Raw genomic sequence first — 15,359 nt, 5'->3', positions numbered from 1 at the left:
CAGGCTCTATATACTCTGAACAGCAGTATACAGGCGGTGCAAACAAGACAGGGACTGTAGGTTTGTTCTTAAGTAGAATCTGTTTGTAATTTTGAACTGGTACATTTTTAAAGTGTAGCTCCAGTCAAAAAAATCTATTTTAAGCTTTTTGGAAAACATAGAGAAGGGTTACCACCCCTGTAACATTTGTTTTGCTGTCTGTGCACCTCTCCAGAAGATTAACCTCACTTTCTGTTCCAATGACAAATGTTTTTTGAAAATTTGGGTTTTTTAGTGAAACAAGGATTGGTGATAAAGCATCAGTGAAGAGGAGACACGTTTTTCCCATATTAACTTTTACAGGAGATAATTTCTCTTCCTAGGGGTAGATTTCATCTCACTTCCTGATGTCTCCTTCCGTTTGTAAGTAGGAGTCGTTTGTAAGTTGGATGTTTGAAAGTAGGGGCCTGCCCTATATACTCTGCAGAAATTGGGGCCTTAGGTGTTGGTGTTGCTACACCACTGTAAGCCCTCACAGTTACTCTTGGTGGGTGCAGGAACAGGCCCTGCTGTGAAATATTAAAACAAGAATTGTAATTACATGCCATTGTTGAACAGTGGTAGAAACATTGGGCCTTTGGTGGTGGTGGTGGTGGTGGTGGTGCCACAACACTGTAAGTCCTCACAGTTACTCTTGGTGGGCACTGGAACGGGCCCTGCTGTGAAATAGTATATCAAGAATTGTAATTACATTCACCTGTTGAACAGGGGCAGAAAAAATTGGGCCTTTGGTGGTGGTGGTGGTGTTGCCACAACACTGTAAGCCCTCACAGTTACTCTTGGTGGGTGCAGGAATGGGCCCTGCTGTGAAATATTAGATCCAGAATTGTAATTACATGTCCCTGTTGAACAGGGGCAGAAAAATTGGGCCTTAGGCACTGGTGCTACAACACTGCAACCCCTCACAAATGCTATAGATGGAGCGCAGGAATGATCCCTGCTGAAAAGTATTGCATCAAAAATTGTAATTACATGCCCCTGTTAAACAGGGGCTGAAAAATTGGACCTTGGGCACTGGTGTTGGTGCCACAACACTGCAACTCCTCACAGATACTATAGTTGGAGCGCAGGAATGAGCCCTGCTGCAAAGTATTGCATCAAAAATTGTAATTATACGCCCCTGTTAAACAGAGGTAGAAAAATTGGGTCTTGGCCACTGGTGGCAGTGCCCAGAACCAAAAATGTTCTTACAAGCTATCAGCATGAAAATTGAAGAGGAAGAGGATTGTGACTCAGCATAACAGGATAGTCACTCAGCATCAGCATAGGCAGTCTTGAAGGGATCTCACATTAAAAAAATCGGTTACATCAGCATCAGGTGCTTGGTAGCTGGTGATCCAAGACTGATTCATTTTTATGAAGGTCAGCCGATCGACTGATTTGGTGAACAGGTGCACTCTGTGATCTGTTACAAAGCCTCCAGCAGCACTGAATGTGCGTTCCGAAAGAACGCTGGATGCAGGACAGGCCAGTAGCTCAATTGCATACTATGCAAGCTCTGGCCAGTGATCCATTCTCAAGAACCAGTAACCCAGAGGATTTTCGGTGGGAAAGGTGTCCAAGTCTGATCTTGCCCATAGGTAATCCTGCACCATGTGAATCAGACGCTGGCGATGGTTGCTGGAACCGATCCGACCTTGGGGCTGCGGACTAAAAAAATTGTCTGAACGCATCAGTCAGATGGCCACCTTCTCCACCGCTCCTTCTGTGACTGACCGAAGCCTCAGCAACACGTTGTCCAGGAGGACCAGGAAATTGTAACCTCCCAGGCTCTGGAAACGCATTGCACAAACCTTTCTGCAAGGCCTCCCGAAGATGTTTCATCCTCTGCTCCCTCTGTGACGGCAAGATAAGGTCCGCAACCTTACCCTTGTAATGTGGATCAAGGAGGGTTGCCAGCCAGTAATCATCCCTCCCCTTGATACCACGAATACGAGGATCCTTCCACAGGCTTTGCAGGATCAGGGAGGCCATGCAGCGTAGGTTTGCTGAGGCATTGCTTCCTGAGTCCTCTGGGTCACTAAGGACGACATGATCCGCAGCCACCTCCTTCCAGCCACGTACAAGTCCATGGGATTCTTGGGACTGTAAATGATCCCTTGAAGACTGCTGCTGAGGCTGAGTGCCAGGCTCCATCTCCATGCTGACATAATCCTCCTCCTTCTCCTCCTCTTCCTGTGTGATCAGTGGTGCACGCAGGAACACTGTCTGGATAAAGGGGGCATTAAGAGGAAAGGAAGTCCTCCTCTTCCTCCCTCTGTTCTGCCTCAAGTGCCCTGTCCATTATTCCATGCAGCATGTGCTCCAACAGGTGGACAAGAGGGACAGTGTCACTGATGCTTGCACTGTCACTGCTCACCATCCTCGTGGCCTCCTCAAATGGTGACAGGACAGTGCATGCATCCCTGATCATAGCCCACTGGCATGGGAGAAAAAAAACAAGGTCTCCTGACCCTGTCCTGGTGCCCTAGTCACATAGGTACTCATAGATGGCCCTCTGCTGCGTGGGCAGCCGCTGCAGCATAGCCAACGTTGAGTTCCACCTGGTGGGCATGTCACAGATTAGGCAGTTCTTGGGCAGGTTAAATTCCTTTTGGATGTCAGCCAGCCGAGCACTGGCATTATATGGCCTACGGAAATGCACACAGACCTTCCTGGCCTGCCTCAGGACATCCTGTAAGCCCCGGTAGGGGCGAGAGCACATCAACACGATAAAAAAGGAAAAAAAGAATATTGTGTCTCTAAACATTTTAGGGAAGTCTATGATAGAAATCCCAGTCGGTTAAAGTTTTGGGCCATAGAAAAGGTAAAACATCACTGGAGGGGGGTAATTTCATAAGACAATTAAGCCAACGTGAATCAGCGTGGATATATGAGACCCAGGTTTTAATGCCCAGGGGGCTCAATGTTGATTTCAATCTGAACTGTTTCATCAATAATGGGTGATTTTAGTTAACCCTTTATGACATGTACATAACTTTGTAGGAAATATAGGAGTTTTTTTTTTTTTATTTATTTTTTTTTTATTACTTCCTGGTCTTGGTATTTGTATGTCCTGGAGACACAGGCAGAGGGAGGTTCTTTCTGCACTGCAGACTGAGCTATGGCGATGCCCGGATGGTTGCTATAGCAACGATACACTACCAATTAGCTTAGTTTTTGTCCTTTTGTTTTTTTTATATAGCATATAGATTTTTTTAAATATTTTTATATATATTTGTGTGTATGTGTATATATGTATGTGTATATATATGTATATATGTATGTATGTATATGTGTATGTATATTTTTAATTTACATGTGTCTATGTGTTTGTTATGGGAGTGGTGACCCTATATATTCACATGGACACATGAAGTACGCTGTTTATATTTAAATTTTGAATAGTAATTTTAAATCAATTTAGTCCCGTAACTTATATGTAATTTTGTTGGTTTATAATAAATATGGTAATTTTAAACATAAATATGTAATTTTAGAGGTAGGTGTTTTGTATGTAATTATGCTTAGCTTATGATAGATTGTAACCGGAGATTGTCATGAAGGCCTGCGGGTACTTAGAAAGGTTTAGATCTTACTGCAATTTAGCAGTGAGAGGGACACACTTCCTGGTCTTGGTATTTGTGTGTCCTGGAGACACAGGCAGAGGGAGGTTCTTTCTGCACCGCAGACTGAGCTGTGGCGATGCCCGGAGGGTTGCTATAGCAACAATACACTACAAATTAGCTTAGAGGGATCAGCCCACCCATCTACTGAGGAAGGCCTGTGATTGGCCGATACACATCTGGAAGGGAGGAGCTGATAGTCACGTCCAGCCAGGCACTGTGTATGTGGACACGGTGGTGCTACTCTGGAGGTTTTTATGTGATTTTAAAAGTTTTTATCTTGTAAGTGCAACTTGTCTGTTTGGGGGCTTTGAATAAATTTGTATACGGAGAACACTATGGTCTCTATACTTATTATTTACATGTCCTGAACTCATGGAATCTTGAGCCAAGCTGGGAGATGATCCGCTTCTTTGGATATTAATGAGATGAGTTACCATTAAGAAAAGAGCCATCTGGATTACCCACCATTGATTGGGAAGAGGAAGTGAGAGCAAAGAGCTTGTGGGGAGATCTGCATATGAGTTTTGACTCATCTGGGAGGTGAGCACACATTTTTACTGGTGGTGGTGTGCACTCCTTTTGAGGACGAACAATCACTGTGGTGGAATTGTGTGGATACACTGATCACAAGAAGAGTTTTTCATGTTTTATTTCTTCATTTTTTCATTTTATGGACTATTCATCTATATGTAGGATTTATTTATTTTAGAGATTTGCACTTTATATTTATAATTTTACACATAGCGCTATGTTTATTTATTTACTATCCATTTTGAAATTAGTGTGGTGTACCACTTGGAATGTTTAGCAGCTGTGCACGTTTCTTGTTAGGTTATCTTATTTAAACATTACAATTTTTTTTTACTTATGGCACTGATTGTTTCATCTTATAATAAGCCCGGGTACCTGCCCAAGAACCGCTGCACCACCAAGTTAAGAACGTGAGCCAAACAGGGCACATGGATCAGTTGCGGTGAAAGATAGGTAACGTCCCTGTCCATGGCTGCTGGACCATGAGTCAGTGGTAATATGCACCTTACCGCTGACCGCCCTGTCCAGCGAGGCCAAGACATTGCCTTCCACATGCCGGTAGAGAGCCGGAATCGCCTTCCGTGAGAAAAAGTGGTGTTTGGGAATCTGCCACTGAGGAACCGCACATTCCACAAACTCACGGAAGGAGTCAGAGTCTACCAACTGAAAAGGCAGCAGTTGAAGTGCTAGCAATTTAGCCAAGCTAGCATTCAACCGCTGGGCATGTGGATGGCTAGGAGTGAACTTCTTTCGGCGGTGCAGTAGCTGGGGCAGTGAAATTCGCCTGGTACAATCTGATGTCGGTGTACCGATAGCAGGTTGCCCACAAGTACTTGGCTTTGACACACCTAATTCTACACCTTCAGTGCAGGTTTCAGAGAGGACTGAAGGTAAAGTGGGGTTGGAGATCCCAGCTGATGAGGAGCAAGGAGAGGTCCACTTTGTTCTTTGGTGTGGGTCTTTTAGGTACACTTGCCAACAAACTGCATGGCAGGTCGACATATGTCTGGTCAAGCATGTGGTGCCCAAGCGGGTGATGTTTTGGCCATGTGAGATACGCTTGAGAAACATGTTGCAAATAGCAACGGTGGGATCTGATGCACTCGTCTCAAAAAAGGCCCACAGCAAAGAACTTTTGGAATAACGTGCAGAGACAGCAGCGTCCTGCACATGCGGAGCTCTGCGGTGTGATGCAGTCAGTGTGATGCAGTCGGTGTGCTGCCCTTAAGCTGGCCCCTAGAGGGCATCCTGCCTCATTGGAGATGTGCCTCCTCCTCCTCTCTCCTATCAGGCACCTACGTGGAGTCAGTGACCTCATCATCCCCTCCCTTCTCATCACTGGAGCAAAGCTGGCCCTTCTTGGGCACCTCCTCTATCTGGGCTCACGTTACTGCCTTCCTCTAGCTGGGTACCATCATCGGAGCCTTCAAAACGCTGGGCATCCTCCTGGAGCATGTACCCAACACTGTGGTCAAACAGTTCGGAGGACTCCTCAGGAGGACATGGTGGGGCTAGGGAAGGAGTGACTGATGTCATTGGGCAGGGGGAAGAGGTTGATTTGGCAGCTGGTTTGCCAGACAAAGTACCCTGAGCCTGGGTGAGAGAGGATGAGGAGGATGAGGGTGGCTTGGTCATCCACTCTACCAAGTCTTCCACATGTTGCGGCTCGACACGGCCAGCTGCTGAAAAAAAGGACAAGCATGTCCCACGGCCACATGCTGATGGGGATGCACCGTCTCCACGACCAGCACTGTTGCCTCTAGACACAAAGCCTACTTGCCCTCTTTTATTGGCTTGTGACTGTCTGCCTCTCCTTGTTAAACCCAGATATACTAATGGCCTGCAGTGAGATGTAGCTGCACAAAGCTGGCATGTATATATATACTGATACTGCACCTAGCAGAATCAACTGCCTGCCTGTAGTATTATTAGTATGAGAACACCAGCAATTGTATTCAGGTAGCTTTAGGTGCACACTGTGCAGAGGACACAGCACACTAACTAAATACTGTAGCTGCCTGCCTGTGGTATTAATAGGATCAGAACAACACCAATTGTCTTCAGGTAGCTTTAGGTGCACACTGTGCAGAGGAGGCAGTACACTAACTGTAAATACTGCAGCTGCCTGCCTGTGGTACTAATAGGATCAGAAGAACACCACCAATTTTCTTCAGGTAGCTTTAGGTGCACACTGTGCAGAGGACACAGTACACTAACTGTAAATACTGTAGCTGCCTGCCTGTGGTATTAATAGGATCAGAAAAACAGCAATTGTCTTCAGGTAGCTTTAGGTGCACACTGTGCAGAGGACGCAGTACACTAACTGTTAGATATGTGCATTTGGTTTCGTTCCGAATCGAAATTCGGACAAATTTTTCATTATTCGGAAATTCGTATGCATCCGAATTTCCGAATTACAAAAGTAACGAATTTAAACGAATCCGAAAAAAAACCCCATAAAATTAAAAAACAAATTAGAATCTAATTCGGAAATAAATTTGAATCGAATTCGAAAAAAAATAGAAAACGATTTTCTAAAAAATAAAATAAAATAATAAAGCAATAGAATATATATATAGATAATCTATATCTATATATAGATATAGATACAGATATAGATATAGATATCTATATCTATATAGATATATATATAATATTTTTTTATTATTCTGTTCTATTGTTTTTCTATGCTTTTCTTTTTTATTATTTTCTATTCTATAGGTCTTTTCTATTCAAATTCATTCTATACGAAATTCGAATTTCGGAACATGGCTTCTGAAGTTCAAATTTCGTATAGAATGAATGAATTCAGATTTGAATAGAAAAGATTAGAATAACAAATAATAGAAAATAATAGACTAGAAAAACAATAGAACAGAATAAAATATTTTTCTATTCTGTTCTATTGTTTTTCTATGCTATTCTTTTCTATCATTTTCTATTCTATTGTAATCTTTTCTATTCAAATTTGATTTCAGGCTATATGAAATTTCGGAATATTTTTTTATATATATATATATATATATATATATATATATATATATATATATATATATATATATAAAATATTTTTTGTCTATTCTGTTCCATTGTTTTTCTATGCTATTCTTTTCTATTCTATTCTAAACTTTTCTTTACGAATTTGAATTCATTCTATGTAAATAGCTTCTGAAATTCGAATTTGAATAGAAAATATTAGAATAGAAAATAATAGAAAAGAATAGACTAGAAAAACAATAGAACAGGATAGAATATAATATAATATATATCTAGTCTATTCTGTTCTAATGTTTTCTATTCAAATTAATTTTATACGAAATTCTAATTTCGGAAGATGTGTATATCTATATATCTATATATCTATAGATATATATAGATATATATATATATATATATATATATATATATACAGAGAAGGTGTGTAAAATGAGGCCTATAAAACACTCGCTCAGCGCCAGATCAATCTTACGTTTCTATATGCAGTATAAAATAAATAAATAAACAGTTAAGAATATTAAATCCCACAATTCTATGTGCAGTAATAAATAAATAAATATTCAAAAGTATCAAGCAGCTGTTTAAAAAGGAAGAAATGGCATAAATGAGTAGTAAATGTCCAGCAATCAAACACTGGATCATAAAATACTAAAAACAGCGCTAAAATAAAAGCCACAAAAATTGTCACAGTAAGTGGCCAGAACAAAAATAAGAGTCTCTATGTAGAAGGTAACGATGAGGACAGTTCAAGGTTTTTATAGGTGTAAAATCACTGATGTCCAAGCGTGCACCTTTCACCAGAAAGAAAGCAGTGCCGTAGTGAGAGACAGTGGAGAAGGAGAACACCCGCGGTCGCCACGCTGGAGGTGGGTTTCCAGCTGAAAACAAAAAAACTTCCAAAGTCAGCCAGGGCTTTCCTTACCCTCGGGATGGTGTCACCCCTGTAGCGGGTGGCACCTGGGTGCAGACCGCACCCCCCCTAGCAACCCCACTGTGCATCAGTGGCCTATACTGCTTATAGATTGAGGCCTATATTGGGACAAGATTAGGAATGTTTAGCCTGACATTAGGGTTTGTCTTGTGTTGTGTCTTGCAGAGAAAATGGATCTATTCAATGATGAGGACTTTATCCCCATATTCATTGATATGTACAGGGAGCGGCCCTGTCTATGGCAGAGAAAATGGATCTATTCAATGATGAGGACTTCCCCTATTTGAAGGCCCTAATTGGTGGCATGAGGAGCACTTATAATAGGGAGCGCAAGAAGGTCCAGGATTCCCAGAGATCAGGAGCTGCAGCAGATGACATTTATGTACCCAGGCTGTGGTACTATGACAGAATGCATTTTCTGGCAGGCCAGACTGAACACAGGCCAGCACTCTCCAGTCTTCCTTCAAGGCTTTCTTCCACCTCAGCTAGCTGCTGCCATAACCTCGGTATTTAGCATCAAAGTACAGACGAACGGGTACGTCGTTTTGTGTGAAGTGGTAAAACCTTATTTCTTCTAATTTTAATGAGTGGCCACATGTCTTATTAAACTCTTTTCCACGGAAAAGTTTTATTCCTATTGTGGGGTCACCAGTGTGGTATTTGTAAATTTAAATCATATACCCTCTCAAGCGTGAGAATAAGTTCACTGCTTGCAACCTTTCCTATTGTGGGGTCACCAGTGTGGTATTTGTAAATTTAAATCATATACCCTCTCAAGCGTGAGAATAAGTTCACTGCTTGCAACCTTTCTTCATAACTAATATCCTCCAGACCCTTTATTAGCTATGTTGCCCTAATCTGTACTTGCTCCATTTCCAGTACATCCTTCCTGAGGACTAGTGCCCAGAACTGGACAGCATACTCCAGGTGGGGCTGGACCAGAGTCTTGTAGAGTGGGAGAATTATCATTTTATCTCTTGAGTTAATGCCCTTTTTAATGCATGCCAATATTATGTTTGCTTTGTTAGCAGCAGCTGAGCCTATCATCTACTAGGACCCCCAGGTCCTTTTCGATCCTTGATTCCCCCAGAGGTTCTCTCCCCCAGTGTATAGATTGCATTCATATTTTTGCCACCCAAATGCATTATTTTACATTTTTCCACATTAAACCACATTTGCCATGTAGTTGCCCACCCCATTAATTTCTTCTTTCAAGGTTTCCACAGCCTGTGGAGAAGTGATTGCCCTGCTTAGCTTAGTATTGTCTGCAAATACAGAGATTAAACTGTTTACCCCATCCTCCAGGTTATTTATGAACAAGTTAAATAGGACTGGTCCCAGCACAGAACCCTGGGGGACCACACTTTCCACCCTTGACCAGTACTCTCCATTTATCACTACCCTCTGAACTGGCCATTGTAAACAGTTTTCAATCCATGTACTCACCCTATGGTCCATGCCAACGGACCTTACTTTGTACAGTAAACATTTATGGGGAACTGTGTCAAATGCTTTTGCCAATTCCAGATACACATCGCCTCCCTTTATCTAGATGGCTGCTCACCTCCTCATAGAAGGTAATAGATTGGTTTGGCAAGAACAATTCTTCATGAATCCATGCTGATTACTGCTAATGATACTGTTTTCATTACTAAAATCTTGTATATAGTCCTTTTCATCCCCTCCAGGAGCTTGCATACTATTGATGTTAGTCTAACTGGTCTGTAATTCCCAGGGATGGATTTTGGCCCTTTTTTAAATATTGGTGCTACATTGGCTTTTCTCCAACAGCTGGTACCAGTTTCAGTTAGTAGACTGTAGGGTTACTACTATAACTGCAGCCTTTTGCACCATAGTAATTTGTATAGATCTAACCGGAACCTTACTGTATGGTGATGCTATGGTGACACTGTTCATTGATACGTGTATCCACAGGTCACATTTGTCTGTTACCATGTGTTCTACTTTAAGTTTGAAATAAAGAATTAAAAAAAAACAAGAATTTCAGCCATATGACAGTTATCATCATAATAATAAAAGCACAATAAAGTGGTTGCCTCCATTGTCTTATATCATAAATATTAGATTTTTTGACAATCAATAAACCCCCCCCCCCTACATTCTTACATATCTTATTATGTCATCTTACAATCTAGACATACACATTCAGATCAAATTGCTAATCGCCTCTAGTGACTCACAACGCTTGCAGTTACTAATATACTCACGTTTGAACTCTGCCAATAAAAAGTATTATCAGTGAAAGTCCTAAAGTTGTAGTATCCATTTTTCATCACAGGCTCAGGGTTGTCTCTAGAAGGGATGAGCTTCGAGTTTGAGTCAAACTCATGTTCGACTCAAACATCGGCTGTTCGCCAGTTCACCGAACAGCGAACAATTTGGGGTGTTCGCAGCAAATTTGAAAGCCACGGATCACCCTTTAAAAGTTTATGGGAGAAATTAAAAGTGCTAATTTTAAAGGCTTATATGCAAGTTATTGTCATAAAAAGTGTTTGGGGACCTGGGTCCTGCCCCAGGGGACATGGATAAATGCAAAAAAAAAAGTTTTAAAAACGGCCGTTTTTTCAGGAGCAGTGATTTTAATAATACTTAAAGTGAAACAATAAAAGTGAAATATTCCTTTAAATTTCGTGCCTGGGGGGTGACTATAGTATGCCTGTAAAGTGGCGCATTTTCCCCATGTTTAGAACAGTCCCTGCAGCAAAATGACATTTCTAAAGAAAAAAAAAGTGATCTAAAACTACTCGTGGCTATTAATGAATTGTCGGTCCGACAATACACATAAAAGTTCATTGATAAAAACGGCATGGGATTTCCTCACAGGGGAACCCTGAACCAAAATTAAAAAAAAAAATATGGCGTGGGGATCCCCCTCAAAATCCATACCAGACCCTTCAGGTCTGGTATGGATCTTAAGGGGAACCTCGCGCCAAAATTTTTTTAAAAAATGGCGTGGGGTCCCCCCAAAAATTCATACCAGACCCTTATCGACCTGGCAGGCCGCAGGAAAAGAGGGGGGGATGAGAGAGCACCCCCACTCCTAAACCGTACTAGGCCACATGCCCTCAACATTGGGAGGGTACTTTGGGGTCCCCGCAAAGCACCTTGTCCCCATGTTGATGGGGACAAGGGCCTCATCCCCACAACCCTTGCCTGGTGGTTGTGGGGGTCTGCAGGCAGGGGGCTTATCGGAATCTGGAAACCCCCTTTCACAAGGGGACCCAGAGATCCCGCCCCCCCTGTGTTAAATGGTAAGGGGGTACAAAAGTACCCCTATCATTTCACAAAAAACTGTCAAAAATGTTAAAAATGACAAGAGACAGTTTTTGACAATTCCTTAATTTAAAGTCTTCTTCTTTCCATCTTTCCGCCCCGCATCCATGATGGGAGGATCCCGCTGTGTGACGCTTCCTGTCTTCTGACACTTCTTAAATAACGGAGGGCGGGGCCACCCGGTGAACCCGCCCCCCTCTGACGCACAGGGACTTGGCGGGGACTTCCCTATGGGTTTTCCCGTGACATCAGAGGGGGCGGGGTCACCCGGTTATGTAACGGTGACCTCGCCCCCTCTGACGTCATGGGGAAACCCATAGGGAAGTCCCTGACAAGTCTCAGAGGGGGGTGGGGTCATCGGGTGGCCCCGCCCTCCGTTATTTAAGAAGTGTCAGAAGATAAGAAGCGTCACACAGCGGGAGCCTCCCATCATCGATGCGGAGCGGCCTGAGAACGAAGAAGGGAATAAGACGCCGTGGAGGAAAATGCCGGACGAGAACACCGAAGCAAGAAGCAGAGGATCGGAGGAAGAACCAGAGGAAGAAGAAGATGGAGGAAGAAACCGAAGGAAGGTAGAAGAAAGAAGATAGAAGAAAGAAGATGGAAAGAAGAAGACTTTAAATAAAGGAATTGTCAAAAACTGTAATTTTTAACATTTTTGACACTTTCTTTGTGAAATGGTAGGGGTACTTTTGTACCCCTTACTATTTCACACAGGGGGGGCCGGGATTTGGGGGTCCCCTTGTTAACCACTTCAATACCAGGCACTTAGACACCTTCCCGCCCAGGCCAATTTTCAGCTTTCAGCGCTGTCGCAATTTGAATGACAATTGCGCGGTCATGCAACACTGTACCCAAACAAATTTTTTATCATTTTGTTCCCACAAATAGAGCTTTCTTTTGGTGGTATTTGATCACCTCTGCGGTTTTTATTGTTTGCGCAACAAATAAAAAAAGACAGAAAATTTTGAAAAAAAACACATTTCTCTTTGTTTCTGTTAAAAATTTTTGTAAATAAATAAGTTTTCTTCTTCAATGATGGGCACTGATATGGCTGCACTGACGGGCACTGATACCGTGGCACTGATGGGCACCGATGAGGTGGCAACAATGAGGAGGCACTGATGAGGTGGCACTGACGAGCACTGATGATGGGCACTGATAAGCGGCACTGGTATGCGGCACTGATGGGCACTCATAGGTGGCACCAATGGGCACTCATAGGCGGCAGTGATGGGCACTCGTAGGTGGCATTGATGGGCACTCGTAGGTGGCATTGATGGGTACTTATGGGTGGCACTGATAGTTGGCACAGATGGGCATGGATGGGCACTGATAGGTGGGCACTGATAGGCATGGATGGGCACTGACAGGTGGCACCGATGGACACTGATGGGTGGCACTGATGACACTGATTGGTTGCACTAATGCCCCTAAGGGTGGCATGGCTGGGCATCACTGCAACATAATGGTGCCAATCAGTGGCCATTTGTGGGCACAGATTGGGAACTGACTGGGCACATGTGGATGGCCATGTGGTACATACCTGGCCATCCAAATGTTGCACCTTCCCTGGTGGTCCTAGTGGCGATCCCTGGTGGTCCAGTGTGGTGATCTGAGGGGGGCTGTGCTGATAAACAATCAGCGCAGACCCCCCCTGTCAGGAGAGCCGCCGATCAGCTCTCCTCTACTCGCGTCTGTCAGACGCGAGTGAGGAAAAGCCAATCAACGGCTCTTCCTATTGACATTGTGATCAGCCGTGATTGGACACGGCTGATCACGTGGTAAAGAGCCTCCAACGGAGGCTCTTTACCAAGATCGGTAGAGCGGTGTGTCAGACTGACACACCGCTCCATTGATCACCGCGATGCACGCCCCCGCGGGCGCGCGGCGGCATGTTATCCTGCTGGACGTCATATGACGCCCAGTCAGGATAACTGAACCACTGCCCGGCTGTCATCTGCTATGGGCCGGGCGGGAAGTGGTTAAAGGGAGCTTCCAGATTCCGATAAGCCCCCCGCCCGCAGACTTCCACAACCACCAGGCAAGGGTTGTGGGGATGAGGCCCTTGTCCCCAATCAACATGGGAACAAGGTGCTTTGGGGGGACCCCAAAGCACCCTCCCAATGTTGAGAGCATGTGGCCTGGTATGGTTCAGGAGGGGGGGTGCTCTCTCATCCCCCCCCTTTTCCTGCGGCCTGCCAGATTGCATGCTCGGATAAGGGTCTGGTATGGATTTTTGGGGGGACCCCACACCATTTTTTTTTAATTTTGGCACGGTGTTCCCCTTAAAATCCATACCAGACCTGAAGGGTCTGTTATGGATTTTGAGGGGGACCCCCACGCCATTTTTTTTTTAATGTTGTTCGCCCGTTCGCCAAACAGCAAACAATTTGGGGTGTTCACGCCAAATTCGAAAAGCCAGAGAAGACTCTTTAAAAGTCTATGGGAGAAATCTAAAGTGCTAACTTTAAAGGTTAATATGCAAGTTATTGTCATAAAAAGTGTTTGGGGACCTGGGTCCTGCCCCAGGGGACATGTATCAATGCAAAAAAAAGTTTTAAAAACGGACGTTTTTTCGGGAGCAGTGATTTTAATAATGCATAAAGTGAAACAAAAAAGTGAAATATTCCTTTAAATTTCGTACCTGGGGGATGTCTATAGTATGCCTGTAAAGTAGCGCATGTTCCCGTGTTTATAACAGTCCAAGAGCAAAATAACATTTTTAAAGGAAAAAAAAGTCATTTAAAAGTTCTAGTGCTAGTGCCGGCTATTAATGAATTGTCGGTCCCGACAATACACATAAAAGTCATTGAATGTAATGGAAAAAAAAAATGCGTGGGGGTCCCCCAAAATTCCACTACCAGGCCCTTCAGGTCTGGTATGGATTTTAAGGGGAACTCTGCGCCAAAATTAAAAAAAAATGGCGTGGGGTTCCCCCAAAAATCCACACCAGACCCTTATCCCAGCATGCAACCTGGCAGGCTTCAGGAAAAAAGGGGGGGATGAGAGAGCGCACCCCCTCCTGAACCGTACCAGGCCACATGCCCTCAACATGGGGAGGATGTCCCCATTTTGATGGGGACAAGGACTTCATCCCCACAACCCTTGCCCGATGGTTGTGGGGGTCTGCGGGCGGGGGGTTTATCGGAATCTGGAAGCCCCCTTTAACAAAGGGGACACCCAGATCCTGCCCCCCCATGTGAATTGGTAAGGGGTACAATTCACATAGGGAGAGGGCCGGGATCTGGGTGCCCCCTTTGTTAAAGGGGGTTTCCAGATTCCGATAAGCCCCCCGCCCGCAGACCCCCACAACCACCGGGCAAGGGTTGTGGGGATGAGGTCCTTGTCCCCATCAACATGGGGACATCCTCCCCATGTTGAGGGCATGTGGCCTGGTACGGTTCAGGAGGGGCTCTCTCGTCACCTCTTTTCCTGCGGCCCGCCGGGTTGTGTGCTCAGATAAGTTATTGCCCTGCTTAGCTTAGTATTGTCTGCAAATACAGAGATTGAACTGTTTACCCTATCCTCCAGGTCATTTATGAACAAAATAAATAGGATTGGTCCCAGCACAGAACCCTGGGGGACCCTACTTTCCACCCCTGACCAGTACTCCCCATTTATCACTACCCTCTGAACTGGCCATTGTAACCAGTTTTCAATCCATGTACTCACCCTATGGTCCATGCCAATGGACCTTACTTTGTACAGTAAGCATTTATGGGGAACTGTGTCAAATGGTTTTGCCAATTCCAGATACACATCGCCTCCCTTTATCTAGATGGCTGCTCATCTCCTCGTAGAAGGTTAATAGATTGGTTTGGCAGGAACAATTCATGAATCCATGCTGATTACTGCTAATGATACTGTTTTCATTACTAAAATCGTGTATATAGTCCCTTGCTTGCATACTATTGATGTTTGGATAACTGGTCTGTAGGGATGCATTTTGGCCCTTT

General features: G+C 44.0%; 1 protein-coding gene across 1 annotated transcript in view; it reads right to left on the bottom strand.

The window, feature by feature from the left end:
• The window catches only part of LOC141133429 (complement C3-like), a 731,058-nt gene extending 720,608 nt beyond the window's left edge, over window positions 1-10,450 (bottom strand). The window contains exon 1 of the mRNA XM_073622815.1: window positions 10,335-10,450. Within this exon, the coding sequence (XP_073478916.1) occupies window positions 10,335-10,393 (59 nt within the window). The 5' untranslated portion in view covers window positions 10,394-10,450. The remainder of the gene's footprint in view (window positions 1-10,334) is intronic.
• Between the last annotated feature and the right edge of the window lie 4,909 nt (window positions 10,451-15,359).

This window comes from Aquarana catesbeiana, linkage group LG03, assembly GCF_042186555.1.
Source record: "Aquarana catesbeiana isolate 2022-GZ linkage group LG03, ASM4218655v1, whole genome shotgun sequence".
Classification (NCBI taxonomy): domain Eukaryota; kingdom Metazoa; phylum Chordata; class Amphibia; order Anura; family Ranidae; genus Aquarana; species Aquarana catesbeiana.
The sequence above is the reverse complement of the archived record's forward strand: the minus strand, read 5'-3'. Positions and strand labels throughout refer to the sequence as shown.